This window comes from Athene noctua, chromosome 2 (assembly GCF_965140245.1).
Source record: "Athene noctua chromosome 2, bAthNoc1.hap1.1, whole genome shotgun sequence".
NCBI lineage: Eukaryota > Metazoa > Chordata > Aves > Strigiformes > Strigidae > Athene > Athene noctua.
In genome coordinates, this window is record NC_134038.1 from 96,751,685 (window position 1) to 96,771,138 (window position 19,454).

The following is a 19,454-nucleotide window of genomic DNA, read 5'->3' on the forward strand; positions in this document are numbered from 1 at the left end:
CACAGTGAAATATCACCGGGAGTTAGCTTGAGTCCTGCTGGGGTAGGGGTTGTTGTAGGTTGGACCTCACCATAAACTACCTAACTTACAGAATCACAGGCTGGTTGAGGTTGGAAGGGACCTCTGGAGGTCATTTTGTCCAACCCAACTGCTCAAGCAGGGCCCCCTACAGTCAGTTTCCCAGGGCTGTGTCCAGTCAGGTTTTGAATATCTCTGCACCTTAGGAAAAGCAACTTCGAGTTGCAATGACTTTGGAGCTGCCAGGTCCCACTGGGTATGCAGCTCAGCAGGAAACAGGGCAGACAAGGTACTGCTGATCAGCCAACTACTGGCAACTCTCAGCTCCTGCCAAGTTTCAATCAGCAGGATAAAGTTTTAGTTTGGGAAAGGAAAGTAAAATCAGACATGTCTCCCATTACCAATCACTGCTCTTGACCACGATCTCTTCCAAAACTTGGAATTTAAACTCAGGACCTACCTGTTCCCCAAAATTGTCCTGTTAGTAGCATTTGTCCAAATCTGGCAAAATGTCTCTTCTTTCCCAGAGCAGCTAGCTCAGATGAAGGAGGTTATCTTTCTTCTGTTATCCATTCTTTTTCTAATTTCATTGCCACAGGACAACGTTTATGTACCTAAAGATCTTGGTTCTGCTAGTAACATCATGGGGAGTTATGAGGTCAATGTGACAAAACTTGTCTTAGCTCTCAGTGAGTGCTTAAGGACTGTCAGTTACAAAACTGCGTTGAATCAAATCTGAGCAATCAGGCTAAAGTGAAAAGATATTATAATTTATCAAAACAGATTTGAAAGTTTGTCCTCTTGTTTTTGTCTGGTATGGTCAGTTCTTCCTATAATGTCATTTTTTTCTATGCTTTTTTGTTTTTAAACTATAGGTGATGTAATATGTCTGTACGGCTAAAGGCAAAACTTGTATTAAATTGCCAGCTGCAAGCACGTAAAATAAAAACTAAGCCACGATAAACTTATGTTGGAGGAAGTAGTGTATTAAGCAATTGCGCAGCTTTGATGGCTTTGTAATAAATATTATGTTTTAGCACCCTCTTTCGGAACAAAGTAACATTGCTGGTGCTTACTCTTAAAGGCTTTGCTAAAGCTGGAAAGCAATTGCAACGTGTCCAGGAGAAGTCCTTGGCTGCAGTCACAGACACAGTTATGTAGTTTGTTATTCTATAAATTTACATAAATAGAATTTTCTCATCCCTCTTATGCTTCTCATCTTTATATAAATACTCTGTATTGTTCATTTAAGTCAGCCAAGAACTAGGAAAAGATTGATGGCTCCAAACCAAAAACTGCAGCTGAGTTGCTACAACAGACTGTAGTTAGATGCACTGTTCCTCATGGTCTGCACGTCTCCTGTGAGGAGCCTGGTGGTGGTGTTAACTTGCTGTGAGTTGTGGATGGACCTGTATGATCACTCTCATACTCGCTAGTGTGTAGTGTTAGGGTAGTATGTGGAGGTCCCAGTTTGGAATCACGGTCTTACTGTGTTGAGCCCTACACCAAAGAGCTCATGGTGTGAACCATAACGGTGTAACGCAGAGGGAAAGGTGTGGGAGGAAGCTCTTCCCTGTACTACTGTACTGGGAAATAGAAACGTATTAATGCCAAAAGAAAGGTAGCGGGGGGCGGGGAGGTCAGTGAGCATATTCTGAATAGAAGAAAGTTCTAGACTTTGCACCTTCTGCATGAACTGTTGCTACCTGGCTAGTTTCTGAGGTACAAGTGATAGGAAGCCAAGCTCCTATACGCTGTTTTGGCTCCAGTAGTTGGTATGGTTTCCAGTTACCTTGAAAGATACTGTATGTGCCAAGAGAAGGATTAAAAAATTGGGACAGTGGAGAACAAAACCTGCCTGGATTACTTTAACTCGCTCTTCTTGTGCATATTAATTTTAATAAGCCTTATTTACAATAACAGCCTTTGGCATGACTCCTGCTTCATCAATGCATGGTGCAGGTGATAATTAACAAACAGGAGGCCATGAATGGTGCAAGGGTCTGGAAGAGGAGAAAAGATAATCTTGTTAAAGTGGCTGAAATTCCTTTTCAGCACTAGAATACACTCCTTATATAAGAAAATTTCTGTGTTGTTACAGGAGATCATTTAAATATATTTTTCCTACAGCTAGTCAATGATTTTATTCTTCCTTCTGCTGTTTGTCTCAAAGTAACTGAGCCTAGATTTGTCACAGTGCCGAGCACTTACAGCTGCACCTGACATCAGCGAAAGCTGTGCTACAGATAAATGAAATGTAAGGGAAATGTGACATTTCCCCATATACCAGCTAAAGAAGCCAAAAGGGGCACATCCAAAATCAGCTGATACTTAAAATGTATATTTCAGCCTCAGTCCTCTCCTTAGTGAACAGCAGATAAGAACATCCCTCACCTTGTCTTGCTATGCAAACACAAACACTAGTTAACTGACTGCTGTGAAACAACCGGTTAGTCTAGATACATCAGCTCTCACACTGTGAAAATCAAGCTTGTGCCCTCAGAATCTGAATCCCTTTTCCTCGTCACTAGTCTTTGGCTCCCTTATTTGCAACGGTGTGTAGCTTTGCTATTCTGTGGGAGCATGTCAAGTGCTACTGCTCTGAGCCGACCCGTGGCCTGGTGCACTGCTTGGCAGGGACCCTCTACACACCTGCTCACTGCTCTGGTGCTTCAATCCCTCTGTTGCTTGATGAAGCCTGACCATCTTCTTTCGTCTACCTCCAAAACATACCTCAATGTGTACATGGTCATACGCACTGAGAGAGAAGATGTGAAAAGTTAGTTCAGTGTTGAGCATCATAGGAAAAAATATTAAATGTAGAATATTGATAGTATGCAGTGAGCAGATGTTGCAAGATAATGGATAAAAGACCATGATGACACCGTCAGTGAGTTTTTCCATCCTCTTCAGGAAACGGACAAGCTATATTGAATTATGTAACTCTATATTGTACATATACACATAAGGAACTGGACAGAACAAGCTTAGATTTGTATAAACAACCTTATTTCTGAACTTCAGTGATTAGAAAACCTCATCTGTCCAACACTAATCTTTTTTTCTTTTGTGTGCTTTCATGGGCTTTTGAAAAATAACAATACCCCTGTTGTAGCTCATTTATCCCAAATGCATCATCATTGGTATTGGTACAGATTTCTGGCACATTAACACATGAAATGGTATCTAGGGGGACAGATGTGTATATGTTCATATAATTGAACTATGGTCTGAAGAAAAGTCTTAGATAAAACACATATTATGTTCAGGTTTTTTCATTTAGATGGTGTGGGAATACAACGGAAGATTGGCAAGAAGGATTGTAAACACGCTCAAGTGACTTGCAGCTGGGGTGTTGAAAAACACATATATCATCCTAATTGTTGTTTAGCTTTGTGTGCTTCACTGCGTTTAGATAACATAGGCCTGTGACAGACTCAGAGGCACCTTATCAAACATCCTTGAGATTCCTGCCCTGCTGTGGGAAAAAACAAAGCACAGTGGAAAACTATGCCTGTGAAAATCCCTGATACATACAAGTGAAAGCAGCAGGTTCACATTTTTTTCTTTCTTCTCCTTTTTCTGGCTAGCAAGGCCCAAGCTCTGTGGTGCCTGCACCCCCACTTGCATGCCTCTGCCTGGGTGCTGCTGCGTAGATCTCCTGGGTCGTGAGGTAACAAGAATAAATTTACGCTTTGCATTTCATCTGTGGCTTTGTGATTGTTCCTGCATCCTGCCTGTGTCGGCTCACACAGATGGAAATCTGTATATATGTGTCAATTGACACAATGTGTTCCAAGTGGCCCAAATAAAAGGCTTTATTTCATGTATTAGGAAAAATAGGATAGCAAAGATTGTATTCACCAAATGGTTGGAAGAGGAAGTGTTTATTCTTTCATCTCATGCCTTGGTTAGAGTAACACCCACAGCTACCCCTTGCCTATGCTTGTGAGGTTTGAACTTCTGCCTCCTATGTAAGTGCTCCAGCCATTATTCTAGAAAGTCTTTTTAACTTGCTTGTTGTCTGTCCTGAGGACAATTTCAGTACTTCGTACTGGCCTTCAGCAGCCTCGGGCCATCAGGACCAGAGGGAGTCTGGAGGAAGGAAAACTTACCCTCAGTGGAGGAGGACCAGGTCAGAGAGCACTTAAACAAACTGGAAATATGTAATTCCACAGGTCCTGAGAGGCTGTGTCCATGAGTGCTGAAGGAGCTGGCTGATGCCACTGTGAGGCCATTCTCAATTATCTTTGAAACACAGAGGAACCTCTCACAGTGGGAGAGGGTCCTGAAGACTGGATGAGACTGAGGGGCATCTCTCCTATCTTCAAGAAGGGCAAGAAGGAAGATCTGGAGGACTACAGGCCAGTGAACCTCACCTCAGTCCCTGGAAACGTCATGGAGAAAATACTCCTGGAAATCGCCTCCAAACACATGAAGGTCAAGAAGGTGATCGTGAGTAGTCAACATAGATTTATAACTGAGAAATCATGCCTAACTGACCTGTTGCTCTTCTACAACAAGGTGACTATCTTGGTGAATGAACGAGAGCAAGGGGCACTTAAATAAATAAAATGAAGCTTTTCCAAACTCTACATGCATAGATGAAAAGGCTCTCTACCTGGGCAGTGCAATATGAGAAATCTAACTGCTACCTGTTTTCATTTATATTTCCTGGTATATTGCCTTGGATGGTATCAAGTATATTTGATCATATATATATGATCCATGTATGTGTGTGTGTGTGTGTGTATCTGCATATATGTATATATCTGTGTATATATATAGATATATGTATATGTGTGTATATGTGTATATATGTATATACGTGTGTGTATATGTGTATATATATCTATGTATATCCATGATCTATATACATGGATCATATATATTTATCACTCCAAAACTACTTCCTTCTACTTCTGTTCCAAGACAGTTCTTTTTTCAGTTACAGATACTGGGTTGTTCTGTGATGCTTGAGGATGTGATGTGAATTAATCAATTACTATTAGTAAAACAGTTTAGAACCATAAGATGGTTCTCAATAGGAAATATTTTAATAGCCCTAAAATGTGACAGCTATTTTACAGGAAAGAGAAAGCGGCGGTCCCATACCTGGAGAACTTATTGTAACTGTAGATAAGTAAAAAAATAAGAGAAACAAAACAGTGTAGCTAGGAGGGGGCTTAAATATTTTTCAAAAGTTAATGTGGTAGTGACTGTTACTGGTTTGCTGTTTCCAATACAGAAGAAACCTTGCTTAAGTATGTGTAACAACTGCTTAGGTTAGAATGAGTGACATTTAAACATAAAAAGGCCTATCAAAGTACAAAGTTATTGAGAAATAATAGAAAACACGTTTCAGATTGAAGGATACTTGTAAAAGACATGCCGAGTGAGTTAGGCAGAGTATTAAACGGGGCTGGACATGTTGGGAGAGAAGGCTGGGAATGGAAAGAGAGGACTCTGGTTCGATTTGGTGAAGTAACAACAAGTTTAAGGATGTGAATGGGGCACTGCATGTGCAGGTAATTTTGGTTTACAGGTATCTTGGAAGGAGGAGGCATGCTCAGTGAGCAGGAAAACCAAGAATATCTTCACTTAAAACAGGAGACTTTTATGTAATCCATAAAAGAAACACAAAGGAGAGCTGGATTAGCCTTCTGTGACGTCTCACTGCAGTGGTGACATCTCCACTGGAAATCAGGCTTCTGTAGTAGTGGATTTGAACACCCATTTTCAGCAGTTTTAGAAACATTAACCATGTCTCTTACACTACAAAGGAAAGTTACAACCTTATTCCGGCGCTAAAGGCAAAGTCCGTACCGGAGGCAAGATTATCTCACACTTATCTCATGATTCCCAGGAGGTATTATTTCCTCAGATTTCTCCTAAGTGGGAAAGACCAGCTTTGATATATCGCTACAATGTCAACAGAAGGCAAGAGCCAAGGCCATGGGGAATTTGAACCACACTGGGGTGTCACGGATGTAAAAACACTGCCCTGGCTGAGGCCAGGTCGCCCCGCCGTCCCCGCGCCGACCGAACGGGGGAAGCGCGGGCAGTGGTGACGGGGGAGAAGAAAGAGGAACCGGAGCTGAGGTTGCCCCATCCTTAGGAAATGTAAATCACTGCACGGGCAGCGATGTGTCCCACAGACCTCCAGCTCTGCGCAGGGCTTCGGCCTCAGCCGCACCTGCGTTTTACCACACCGGCTGCCTCACACGGGCGCTACAGGCCGCGGCCCCGGCCGGGAAGCGCCCCTGCCCGCCCTGCCCTGCGGCCAGCGCCGCCGGCCCCGCTCAGGGAGCGCTGCCGCTCCCGGGGATGGGGGGGGTGGCCGGGGCCGCCTCTCAGGAGCCTCCCCCGGGGCGGGGGCGGGGCCAATGCGCGGGAGCGGCGCGGGGCACGCCGGGACCGGGAGGCGAGGCGCCCCCCGCTGCCGCCGCTGGGGCGGGCGGCGGGACCACAGCTCCCAGCGTGCGCCGCGCGCCGCCCGCGTCACCGCCGCGCGCTCGGGGGCCGGGCCCGCCCCGTCGCCGCCGCGGCCGCTCTTCACGCCGGGCTGTTAAGCGGCGGGAGCGGAGAGGGCCGGTGCCGCCGCTGCTGGCCCGGCCCGGGTCCGCTCGGCTCTCCTTGCCTTCCCGGCTGGGCCGCGGAGCTGCCCCCTCCTTTACCCGGGGGGCGGCGGGGGCAGCGATGCGGGGCGCGGCCTCTTCCCCATAGCCGCCGGCGGGCCTCTGCCCTCGCCTCAGCCCCGCGGCGCCGGAGGGCCCGCTGCGGGGTGGCCCGCCGAGGAGCCGGCCGGGCCCCCGGCGCCCCTCCCGCAGAACTGAGCGGGCCCTGACGGGCGGCGGTGGAGCTCGGCCCAGCCCGGCCGAGCGGCGGGGAGACGGCTTCGAGGACGGGCCCCCGCTGCTGCTGCCGCCGCTGCCGGCGGGGGGGAGGCGGCCGGCGCCATGTGGCAGAGCATCGGGTTGACCTTGCTGGTGATCGTAGCCACCCTGGCCTGCGTGCTGCTCTTCATGCTGTGCGGTGAGTCCTGCCCGCTCCCCTCGGCGGGGGGCGAGGGGGCGCGGGAGGGCCGGCCTGTCTTCGGGGTGCAGTGCTGGTGTGTCGCCCGTGTGTTCCCCCCACCCCACTCCCGGTTTCTCAGTCTCTCGTGGTTCCCCTTTGCTCAGATTGACTGAAGGAAACGAAGGGGTATCATGCCGTGGGGTGTGGGGGAGCGTGTGTGGTTCACAGCGCCCCTTTCTCTTTGTTTCCAAATAATTTTGAGCCTTGAAATGCTTCCAGAGCTTAATTCGGTGACTAATCTGAAGCTGACAGCTTTTTTACTGAACAGCATACTGAGCAGTCACTCTGTGCAGCTTGTACATGGGTCTGAAATGCTAGTGAATGGAAGAAGTAAATTTCCTACTGGTACCAGTCAGCTTTTGACATCTGCTTGTTAGAATAGATTGAGAGCAGCTCTTAGGAGTTTTTTTTCTTATTTGGATCCAAGACCTGACTGGTTTTTTTAGTGTGGAAAGAAGGGTTATTTCAATGGGAAGCGCGACTTGCAGGTCTGTTGGAGTTCTTGGAAGGAATCAGCAGTGTAGTGCATGTGGGTGTTGTGATCAATATGCTGAACTTAGAGCTCTGAAAAAAACACCCCAAAAAACATCACCACCAAGCTCAAACTATGCTATATAGCCTGTGGTGGCAGGCTTGTGAGATATAAGCCCACCTGGCATTCGCTTTTTAAGTGACTTGTGAAAACCAAGGGAACAAAGTGGAGAGTCAGCTGAGATTTAGTACTTTTAGAAAATTAACTGTGGTCAAAACGACAAAGCATTGTGAAAAGATTTTTGCAATATCAAGGGACTGGATAGAAAAATGGAGGTGAAATTCAGTATTAACATATATGGAGTAATGCACATAAGTGCAAAATGTATGTATGCATAATTTATGTGGGGAAATATAATGGCTTCAAACTGAGCTGCCAGTATCCCAAAGAAAGGATTAGCTGAAGTAACTGCAAGCCTTTCTCCAAAATACCTGTTTAATGCTTTATAGCAAGCAAATAGGCAAATCAAACATCAGAAGTTGAAAATAAAATAGAAAATGCCATTATATTGCTACAGGAATCTAACATGTGCCTGTGTCTCTGTATTTTATTGTTAAAATGTATTACCTTCTTTTTAAAAAACCTTTTTTAAAGATAGGATGGTGAGAGCTATGTAATTTCTGCATGAAAAAAATCTAAATAGGTTAGGTCTGTCTAGCCTGGAAAACAGGTGACTGAAGGGAGGGTGACGGTTATAAAACTTGGGTAGAATGAAAGAGGTGAACTGGGAATGGTTGTGAAATTTCACCATCACAGAAGAATTGGAGAACATAAAGTTAAATGATAAAGCAACAGGCTTAAAACAAAAACTTTCTTTTACACAGTAGGGAAATAAATTGCTAGTTCATTAACAAATAATATTTTGGATGCTGAAATTTATAATTTAAAGTTCATGGAAGAAAGGTCAACATCTTTAAGCTCTAGTACTAATACTTGGATAAGGAAACTTCTGAATACAGATAACTGGGACTGTGAGGGTATGAGGGTGCACCTTGTACACTTTTCCTGGCCTGTTGCTCTTTTCCTGTCATCCTGTACTGTCCATTGTTACAGACTTCAACAGTGACCTAAGTGGATATTTATTCAAGTTTCTTTATGCTCATTGTCTGGTCACTCTTCGTCTCTTAAAAGATAAAACATGGTACTTGTTAGGGTTTTCATGTTTTTCAGGATATGTTATGATATCTGTGCTTACTCTCTTGCTGAAAGGTTAAAATTATTTTGCAACATGCTGTTCAAAATCAAACTAAGATGATTTTTCTCCAGGCCTTCCTGCTTTTGTATGTGACAAATGGAATTGAAATGTTAAGGATCTTGAAATGCTAAGGATCTCTATCATTGCCTGCTAACATCTCTCTAGTGCCTTCTTGCTTAGAGAACAAAGTGGCTTATAAATACTTAGCAGTTTGGAGTTCCATATTGTACATTCAACTTAGATTCAATTAATATTTTGCTTTGAATCCTTCATTATATTTTACTTTCAACAGTATCGAAGATTATAAAATGATTGCTGAAAGTCACCTATATTTCAGAAGTACTGAAAGTAGGAAGCTGATGGGGGGGGCGGGGGGGGAATTTGAACTGTTACACTGTTAAAAATGACTCGGTAGGATTTGATAATGATTTACAGTATTGGTAAGGATTTTTTCCGTTATACAGCATTTCTTAATGTTGGTACACATCTAGATCTTGTGCCATGATTATTAATGGAAATTATTCAATGAAAACATTGTCAAGACCAATACTAGAAAAAACTGAGTACAAGCTACTTCGAATTTAATTCCTTGTCTGTGCCAGTGATAGGCCGTTTCTTACTCACCTTCTTGCCTACCAGTTTCTTTATTCTTTATGGCCTATTAGACTCCTAGGGAGCCAGAGTGCTGTGTATGATGGGATATGAGTAAATGCCAGCCAGTGAGACATACAAATTAATGGGCAAACGTGACACAAGAATAGCTGGATATAATCTTGATTGCTTGATCTGATTATAAGAATATTTTACAGCCATTTGATGAGACATATTGAAACAACCTTATGAAAAGGACTTACAGGGTCTAGAGCCTAAAGAGCTGTAACTTGGATTTTGAGTGGCTTAAAGGACTCAAGGTGTGAATGCTTGCAGAGAACAATAGACTTAAATGTCCAGGAGGCATCCTAGGATCATGTAGATTTCTGCTGTTTATCACAAATACGATGTGATAAGTGCTATCAAAACGGGGTGGGGGATAATTTTGTCTTTTTTTCTAAAGTGAAAAGACAAGATTAAAACCACAAACTGTCGGAAGTTACTTGGACCAATTCTTCTGCTGTGTGAAAAGCAAATATTTATCCCTGAATTAGGAATTTGTCTGTAAATGTACTTTGGATAAATGACCTGATTTCTTTCCAGACACTTCTGGATGCTTGCAACTGCTGCTTTGTTAATATGAATTTGTTAGGGAGCAGGGAAGGCTTGCAGCTAGCAACATCTCTATTTGTAAACTGGTCACATCTGACATAGAAACCATTGAGGGACTGTAAACACAGCAATTTTTCAGTTGCTCTTCTAAAAGTGGGAGTAAGGTTACCACCTTTTATTTTATTCCCGCTTTTTATGATCTTCAGTCTCATGGCTGGTTTTGTGTATTCCATGTTCCTCTGTAGATGGGAGGAACTCATGCATAGTAAAGGATATAGGATAAGATAAAATACAAGCCAAGCTGAACTCTAGTACTGCTTACCTCTGTTTTATTTTCCCAGTGTAGTTATGCATGCAGCCATGTGAAATTGCAGAAGTGCCTTCAGTGGAACAGGTGGAAGCATTCCTCTCATTTGGCAAGAGAGGCTAATGAGATGTGGTTTGAGAAATGTGACCTTAAAACAAAAAATCATGTAACTGAAAAGTGCTGAAAAAATGTGTGGCTTTCTTCACAAGTCTTGAATTCACTTGCAGATGGGAAAACATCTGAGTTATAAATTCCACCTGAATCTTTTCTATAATGCTTTGTTTAAACAGTTTTGTAACTATCTTAAATGAGTGAATCTTGTAAAATACTTCAAAAGATAGCAAAGTTGTGCTTGTTTAAAGCAGCCATAAACAGAAAAGACCCTCTGATTTGAAGTTGAGTTTTGAAACTTACAAATGGGAGACGGGAAGAGTGGGTTTCCTTGCAATCAGTCAGTAAGCAGCATGTGGTAGAGTGTTAAACAGGACCAGGTTTAAGGAGCTGTGCAGAACCAGGCACAGTCTCACCTGATGTCTGCTGTTACTCCAGTATCAGAGTAGTGTGTGCTTCCTTCAGTCTGATCTTCTCTATAGAAAAGCTGTCCACTAGGGCAGTATATTATCTACATATTTTAAAAGGCACAGCATTAAAGTGACTTGTCTGTAGTCCCAGAAGACATCTGTTGCAGAGCTCAGAGTAGAACCCTGTTCTCTCAAACCTCAGGTTAGCATCTAGAGCTCTGTGCTACTACTTTTGAGCTATAGCTGCCTAAGATTTTCTGTGATGGACGTTTCAGCATTTGAATACAGGCAACATTCACCTTGGTGATACCCTAGTTCTAAATTAGTCTTCATGTGCTGGAGTAATAGCATCCTATTTTTCAAATCCGGAGGGACACAGAGGTAAAATGATCTTGCAGTACATACAGCACAGGAAGTCCATAGTAGGATCAGAAATAGAAGCCAGATCTTAAGACTCTGTCTTGTGCTGTTACCACAGCACCTTCCTTTCTTGGTTATTTGTATTTTACATAAGAAAAATCAGCACTCCATATTAGTTTTTTTGTTTGATTGCTCTTCCTGATTGAAATGGAAGAGGAAAACGTGCTCCAGTAAAGAAAACTGACCATTATCTTTTGTATGCAAGCCAGTATAAGGTGAATTAAATATGTGCCCCTCACCTTTTGAAGGTGAATAATGTAGTCAGATAACTTTCTTTCCCCCTTTAGAAAGAACTAAGAGCTAGTGTGGGAAGTAACAGAAAAGGTAGCTTTAGTGAAGCATAGTCAAATCATAAAATCTGTTTAACATTCTGATAATACATTGATGTTTCATACATTTCTATGTATGAGTCAGTAAAAGAGGCTTTGACTCATGGTCCCATCTTCACAGATTCAAACACAAGCATCATGATTTATAAGAGGGGTTGATGGCACAGTCCCAGATGTGGCTTAAATGTCTTTGGATGCCACCTGACTGTGGTATTTTAAGTGAGACTGTGGCTCCCAGCTTTTAGTGAGTACTAAACTCTGCAAGGCTGGGAGCTACAATTTTGCCTAAAGGCAAAATAGTGTTTGTTGTGGTAGACAGGATTTCCCGACTCTTTTTGGACTAAGGTTATCTGCTACACCAAGAGCTGGAGCTCCTGCTTTGTGTTGCAAGGATATACTGTTAGGTCTGGCTTATTTCTTTGAGAGGCAACGTTTTTCACTAGTTAATGTAGAAATATTATATATTATAGTCTACATGTAATCACCACTTGCTCGTTGAAGATGTGTTGTGGATATGCTGTTTGACTGCCACAGGCTCAGTCATGCCGAGGATTATGTGAGTAAATCGAATGGCCAAAGAAAACAAAGCAAGCCCTGGAAGGCTGATTCAAATCAAGAATTCTGAGTTTGGTGAAGTTAAACCAGCAGGACTTCTTTGAGAGCCACTTACCTGAACAAAGTGGAAGCAATTGAGATGCAGGCCGGTGGTATCAGTTACCTGTCCGGGAAGAGCTCTACAGCAAAAGAGCTGCAAAGCTAAACTGAACTGCATAAAGACAAGAATGCAAGGAAATTCCCATTTTCCTTTTTTTTTTTGGTGTATTTTAAATTACAATTAACGTTCTTTTTAAAAATACACTATTATGTAACTGTGAGTTCTTTAGTATAGCATGATGTTGGGTGTTACCATTTTGCAATGCTCTAAAGAGGCTGAGAAATTAATAGAATATGTGTTGTCTTCTGATTTCAGAAGTAATTCAGAACTGTGAATCTGCCTCCAGGGCTTTGTCTGCGTGTGTGGTTTTGTTTAATGGTGTATTTAGTTGATATTGTTGCTGGAGAGTGTTCCTCTTACCCAGAATAACTTGTTCTCTAATAGTCTGGTTATTTCCAAGGAAATTCTTGCTTGTTTAGTAACAGTGAGGCAACAGGGAGTCTCAGCTAAAGAGGCAGTCTTGATTCCCATAAGTGTGTGTGCTTGGGGGTTGTGTGGTTTGGTGCTTTTTTTTTCAACTTTCTGTCCCAGCTGACACTGTAACTAGAGCAAATGAAAGAAAGAAATCTTTCTACTTTGATTACTTTATACCTAAATGTCTCTGGTACAGGCTGGGAGATCTTGTGAGGTTTTAAAGCTCTAGTTTTCCAGCCTGGTTGCCCTCCTGCTGTTATTGTTGGCTAAGCCTGTTGTAACTTCCTTTTCAATGCACTGCATTGTGGTTTGTTTCACCTGGCTATTATCATTGGTCTGGTTGGTGGTCGACTCTAACCAGTCTTGTTGGCTGATTATTTACAGTGTCTTGTTTGTAGTCTTGAGCTGGAGAGCTCTGAAGTCTGTTTATGGTACTCGGTATTTTAGATGCTCAGACCACTGTGGTCTAACTGAAAGCATGGAAAAAATTCTGCTTTTCTTGAGACGGTCTGAGAATTGACTGAATGGTCTTTAGTATTTCCGCCCCTCCTCCCACCAGTAGTAGTTCTGTGTGTTAAGTGGCCCTTTTGCAGTGATAGAGGAAGTATGTGGTCCACTTTATCTAGCCTGTGTTAAAATACCTCCCTTAATGGGTTAGTTATACCAAATATATTCAAGTCATGCTTCTGTAAAGTGCCCTATAACTCTTGGGAAGGCCCTGGATGGTTTTGGCTCTTCCTCCTTGCTTGGTGGTGTTCTCTGGAAGTAATGTCTGTTTCACAATAACTCACATTACAGGTGTTTTAGGTAGGATTTTAAGCAACCAAATAAAATAATCAAACCCAAACAAATAAACCCAACCCCCAATCAAACAATTTGTATCAGAGTCCACCCCTCCATGTGCCTAAGTGGATTTAGTAGAAGGTACCGTGTGCTTTTTGTGCCCTTAGTCTAGTGTCTCAAACTTTGTCAACAAATTGAAGACATTTTTAAGTGGCTGGTAATACTCTGCTTAGGTCTTACTTTCTTGCAAGTGTCCTGTGTTCACTTAGAATGTTTTATGCATTTTTCCTTCCCACATGGATTAGAAATGAGTATGGCTTTTGGAAATTTGATTACTTCTAACAGTGTTTAGACTCATGAGAAGAATGGATTAATTTATGGTCTTCAGAATGCACAAAGCATTGAAAGTCCCCGAGACCTGCAATACCCCTCAATGGAAGCAACTTTCAAAAAGTTGCTACTTCAATTTTTACTTCTACATCTGGGAAAAAAAAAAAAGCCAAATCCACATATCTGCCATTGAGGTTATTTTCTAGGTGCAGGGGGACTTATTACATTTGTGGGACATCAGATTCAATTTAATTACAAGTCATTTGAAGGTTTAGGTATTAATGGAAAAGGAAGTGCTTGGTGTAGGCTTTAGGAATTAATTTAGATCATAAAAGGTTGTCATATAAAAGCTTTCCTCCAGCTTTCCTTAGCAGCAGAGAAGTTACGGAAATTAAAAGTCTGCAGGATGCAAAAAGTATTTCAGGAGGGAGATGGGATCTTGTTTCATCCTAGGCAATGGCCTGCTCGTATTGGCATGACTCTGATTACAGAAGAGGAAGAATAGTGGTGCTGTGTTTACACAAATGCCACTTACTAATCTTTCCTCCCCTTCCCCTATTGTCCACACTCAGAAGTCTCTTTCTGCTGACAGCTGTGTAATTGGGAGGACAGGTTTCCTTAGCTCTGTAAAATAAGGTTCTTAATATTTGCACTGGTCAGCAGTAGAGGCTTGAATAGCTAGCAAGATCTTATGACCAGAGAATGGGAGTATTAATTTATAGCTCTACATAAGGCAGATGATTTTTGGTGTTGCAAATGATGCTCATATAGCTCATGTTTTCAAATAGCAGTTTAAATTTTATGCCACTTAACCTCTCTGAAATACACAGTTATATTCCTGTTCTCTGATTGATGAAACTTGGCTGGTTAGATAGAAGGAAAGGGTTATCACTAGTGCTTAGCTGGGTAAAACTCCAGTCTCTCTTGATCTGAATGCTTAGATAGGGGAGATCTTTTAAAAAGAAGACTTTGGTTTAGGTATATTTATATCTGCTTTTTTTAAGTTCCTTGGCTACCTGTTACAGAAACGCAGAAGAGAAAGGAGGAGCTGGATCTTAAATATTTTCCAGTAGAGGTTCTTGAAATCTCAACTCTTTAGTTGCATAGCTTTGGGACACAGAGCATTTTAGTAGTGAAGCAGAACATAAATAGACTGGAGATTGTTAATTTTACTGTTAAATGGGATTTGGGCATGGTGAGGGAGCACCTTGAATTTGGGGCATGTGGTCTTTTAGTGAACATAAGGAAGAAAATGTGCATTTCAAAATAGGATTTATTATAAAACATGGTATTAATTTAAAGATCTCAATAAGTGTGATTAATAGTGATTATGTAATGCAGCTGATTTTCAGAATGATGTGTTTGAGTGAAGGTAGAAATACTTTTTACAGTGCCTGTGTAATGAAGCCTGAGTCCTTGTAGGTATAACCACAGAAATTCCTTTTTTCCTGACAGTCCAGACCCTCATCTGGGCAATGGTGATCACCCACCTACTGCTTGCTGTGGCAGTACAACTCAGAATGTGTAGGTTCCTTGCCTGGAGTATAAAAGTTGGCTTCTGGATGAGGACAAGCTTTATCATCAAATTAATATTTATAGGACTGTAGAAAGGAGTTCATATGTTGTGGTGGCAATTCGAGAATGGAAGCTCATCAAACTTTCTCACTTTTCTGGTATACTTTGCTGAAAACTGACTATTGATTTGTGTGAAGTAACTAAGCAGTACCTTTTTTCTTTCTCCTGCAGGCTGGTACGTGGTCTGGCAATTGTTTTTGTCTAAATTCAAATTCCTGAGAGAATTAATAGGCGATACGGGGTCCCAACAGGGAGACAACGAGCCTTCAGAGACTGACGCTGAACAAGAGACTCCACCCTCCCCTCAGAGAGGTAGACAGAAATCTGCTCGGCAGCGAAGGGCACCTACAGAAGACACAACTTAAAGTACTCCGTTGAACTTCTGACTAACTGAATGGTTACGCACCTCTGCACTGTGGTGTTCAGTGGTTTGATCTTACTGAAAAACTGACTTTAAGAGTTAATAAATACCTGTGGACCTTTATTTCTGAACTACCAATGTATGCTACTTTGGTAGAGGTTCATGGAAGGCTTCAGCAGCAAGTCATAGAATACTGGAAGAAAGGAGGGGTGGAGAGAAATCTCCATCACAAAAATGCTGAGCTGCTGTAGCTCCAATCTCTGCACACAGATTAAAAACAGGTCCTGGACCATAGGCTTAGCCTTTGCATTAGTGTGAACATAGTAAACATTTCAGACTTGAAATGGCTTCTAAATTATTTTTTTCTTTACAGCACTAACTACATATAGTAAAATTGAATTTTATTTCCTTAGCTATATATGAATATATATTTTTTTCTTCAGCCTTGAGAATGCATGTGAACTTGAAAAATGGTTGAAAGAATATCCTGCTTTAGAAAGTATTCTAAAGTGAGATTTTAGTTATGTTCTTATATATATAAAGTGTAAATGAAATATGAAAAATCAATATTAGATGCATATGATTTGGAGGTTTTTATTATCTCCTTAAAGGCCAAAAAAAAAAAAAAGGAATCGGGTGGTAAGACCTGTTTTCTTGGTTTTGGCATAAGAAGGGTTACAGGTTAAACAGTCCTGCTAGGTTTCTGTATGTTTTTCCTGAACCTTTTACTCGAAGTCCAACTTGTGTTGGAGAGGGGAAGGTGCCTAGGTTATGTACTCACTGGTTAGTATTCTGAAGTGTCATCTTTGGGTTTTGGATACTAAGCACTTCTTGAGTTCACTTTGTACACCTTTGCAACAGGTATATGGTACCTGACATAACTTCTTTCCTGCAACCAGTTAGGGCATTCTGACCAATTTGGTAGACATCACTGTAACACTTTGATAGTGTTATAGCAATGACTTTGGTACCTCATGTTTGCTAGAGGACTTACTGATTTTTACCGGTAATAAGCAGTTGCTTCTGTTTTCTTTTAGAATGCAATGTTAAAATAGCTGTATAACTCACTTCAGAACAAAGAGCTCCACTTATCTTTAGCAACTCTGATGACTGATGTATGAGATCTTTGGAAAGAGGAAGAACATGTATGTACCACCTCTGATGTGTGTATGAGAGAAGTACCGACAGGTCTTGTCATAAACAGCTTCACTTTTCTCTCAAAGCTTGGATATATGGTGGTGTTTGGATCATTGTTCCCTGTATAAAAACTTCGAGGATTACAAAATTGGTCTTGTACTTTTAGCTGTTAAGAAGTTTAAACTTTGACTTCCAAACCTGCGGTTTGATTCAATTATAGGGCTAAAAGCAGTAACAGCATTTTCATCAAGTAGGCCTACATCTGGGAAAAGAGCACTCTTCTAGTGCCTTTATTTTTTAATTTGTCACCTGTGAATACTGTTCAAAAGCTAATGAGAGCATTCACTTCATAAAATGATTTGGATGTTTCAGTATTAAAATATGTAAGATCAGCCCTGACCTTCCTCTGGAGTCTAACACTGGCATGTATGTATAAGCATGCTTTTTATTACAGGGTTACATTTTCAAGCATGGTTGGGCAGTGCTATGCCCATATCCTTTAAACACATGTAGAAAGCTTGATAGTCTCTTTCCTCTATTCCTCTTTCATTAGGGAATGCATAATGATATTTTGGGTATTAATTAGTAAAATTCCCAGTTACTCAGACTGAGCAAAAGCAATCATATTCTGTTCCCTGCTGCTTTCATTTTTTTTGCCTTGTACAACTCAATGTCACAATATTCTTGTGTCTGTATGTCTTGTCACGTGATGTGACTTTCAGTTTAGCAGTGCTGACCAAGTACTGGTACAGTTTTCTTATGAAGCATCTTTAGCATCTTGAGCTTTGCTAATATAGGCTTACAAATAGAGATTATTTTTTTTGTACCGATGTAGGATATTGACACTCCACGGCACTTCGCTTTTATCTAGACTTTAGTGCACAGAAAATGACAAAAGACTGATGCTTGTAGTATCCCTGGCTGAGGTAAGTGACAGTTAACTCAGTCTCTGCTTCTAGTAGCTGTGAAGAAGTGTAAAGTTACAGCAATATACATAGCTAGTCAGGGTAGCTTTAAAGGTGCAAGAATCAAGACTCTGTAGCAAGATAATGAAGGAAAAATCCATGTGGGTTTGAATGCTGACACTGATCAAATATGCAATAAGATGGACATGGAACATGTGGGTAGCTCATCTGTTCTAGCCAAACAACTTTGTTCTCCCTTCCTTGCTGTACTAGGTGTACATTTCACACCCCAAAGTTATTTTCAGGTTTTTTTAATGGTTGATGCTATTTTTTAATGTTGCTGTGACATAGCTGCCAATAATGCTGTCTGCCTAGTGTATACCTTTAATGGTCTTATTAGTACCAGGCCAAATGTTTATATTATACAGTTTGGAAGAATCTTGGAATGCTGATGTTTTCTGTCAATGCGTAACTTTTCCTGAAGGAGTCAAGTAAAATCTTTGTACAGGACACTTCATGTAAACCTGTAAAGGCAAAGCTTTTATGTGTGAAATCATACTTGTGATAAGACCTGGGTTGTGATTGCTGGCAGTCCAATATACTCAAGTCTCTGAATATTTTTACCAGTATACTTCTGAAATGTTACTGGTGGGTAAGCACTTAACTTTGATTTGACCCGTTCAAGTCTGAAACCTTATGAACACAACAGGTTACACAGTTGGTCTTGTTTTGTTTAGTGGGATCTATTTTTAAAACTGTTCATTGCCTTATTGTTGCAGCCATTCTCTTGAATGTATTTTGAGTTCTTTTTTTACATATAGTCATATCACTTTTTTGCAGGGGCTGTGTAACTTTGAATAAGCAGTAATTACCTATGTTGTGACAGTTAATTGAAAACAGTTACTGCAATGAAGGCTGGAACAAACATGATGTAAACCGGTGGAAAAAATACAAAAGTTATTGCTACAATTTGAGTGGTGTAAACAATTTTGTTCATGCTGAATTGTGTAATTCAGACCTGTTAGGGAGCGACTGAGGTTGTTATCGTGGTGATTTAATGTTTGCCCATGAGGCTAATTCTATGCAGCTCATCCACTAAGCACTGCTACTGTAGCTATTTGCAGTAAATGCCATATACTGTGCTGCAATTTGTGAGCAATTTGCTGCTTGATATCAGGTTTTACACTGTATTAGACCTGTGTATGTACTTCTTTTGTTTGGAAATGACCAGCATAAAGAATGTTTCATGTGGACACTTGCTTCTTCAGTGTTACGATACTGTACCTAAAGCTTCTGTGGTTGTCTGTTTTCATCATTAACTGTTCTTTTAACTGACTGCACAGATGACAAATAAAGTAACCGGACTTGATATGAGTATTTGACCCAAGTGGTTTTCTGACCTTTTTTTGAATGGGATTTTGTCTGTAGAGTAAGACTTCTTGTTTGAGTGTGCAACACTACAAAAAAACCCTTGTCAAAAGTCACATTCTAGGTGGTGTAATACCTACAGATGGCTTTGTTTTTTAAAGGGCAGGTTAGTATATATTTTTTTTAGAGCAGTTGTTATTAAAGGTGGTCTGTCTTGTCTGCCTTATCCTTGAAAGCTGTACTTTCATTTTAGCAATTAAAGAA

At 41.3% G+C, this 19,454-nt stretch overlaps 1 protein-coding gene across 1 annotated transcript; it reads left to right on the forward strand.

Moving 5' to 3' along the window:
* Positions 1-6,545: 6,545 nt before the first annotated feature.
* On the forward strand, positions 6,546-19,222 carry SMIM13 (small integral membrane protein 13). Its single transcript, XM_074899674.1, has 2 exons — positions 6,546-7,053; positions 15,591-19,222. The coding sequence occupies exons 1-2, from the start codon at positions 6,978-6,980 to the stop codon at positions 15,782-15,784; spliced, it is 270 nt and encodes an 89-aa protein (XP_074755775.1). The 5' UTR covers positions 6,546-6,977; the 3' UTR covers positions 15,785-19,222.
* Positions 19,223-19,454: the final 232 nt, after the last annotated feature.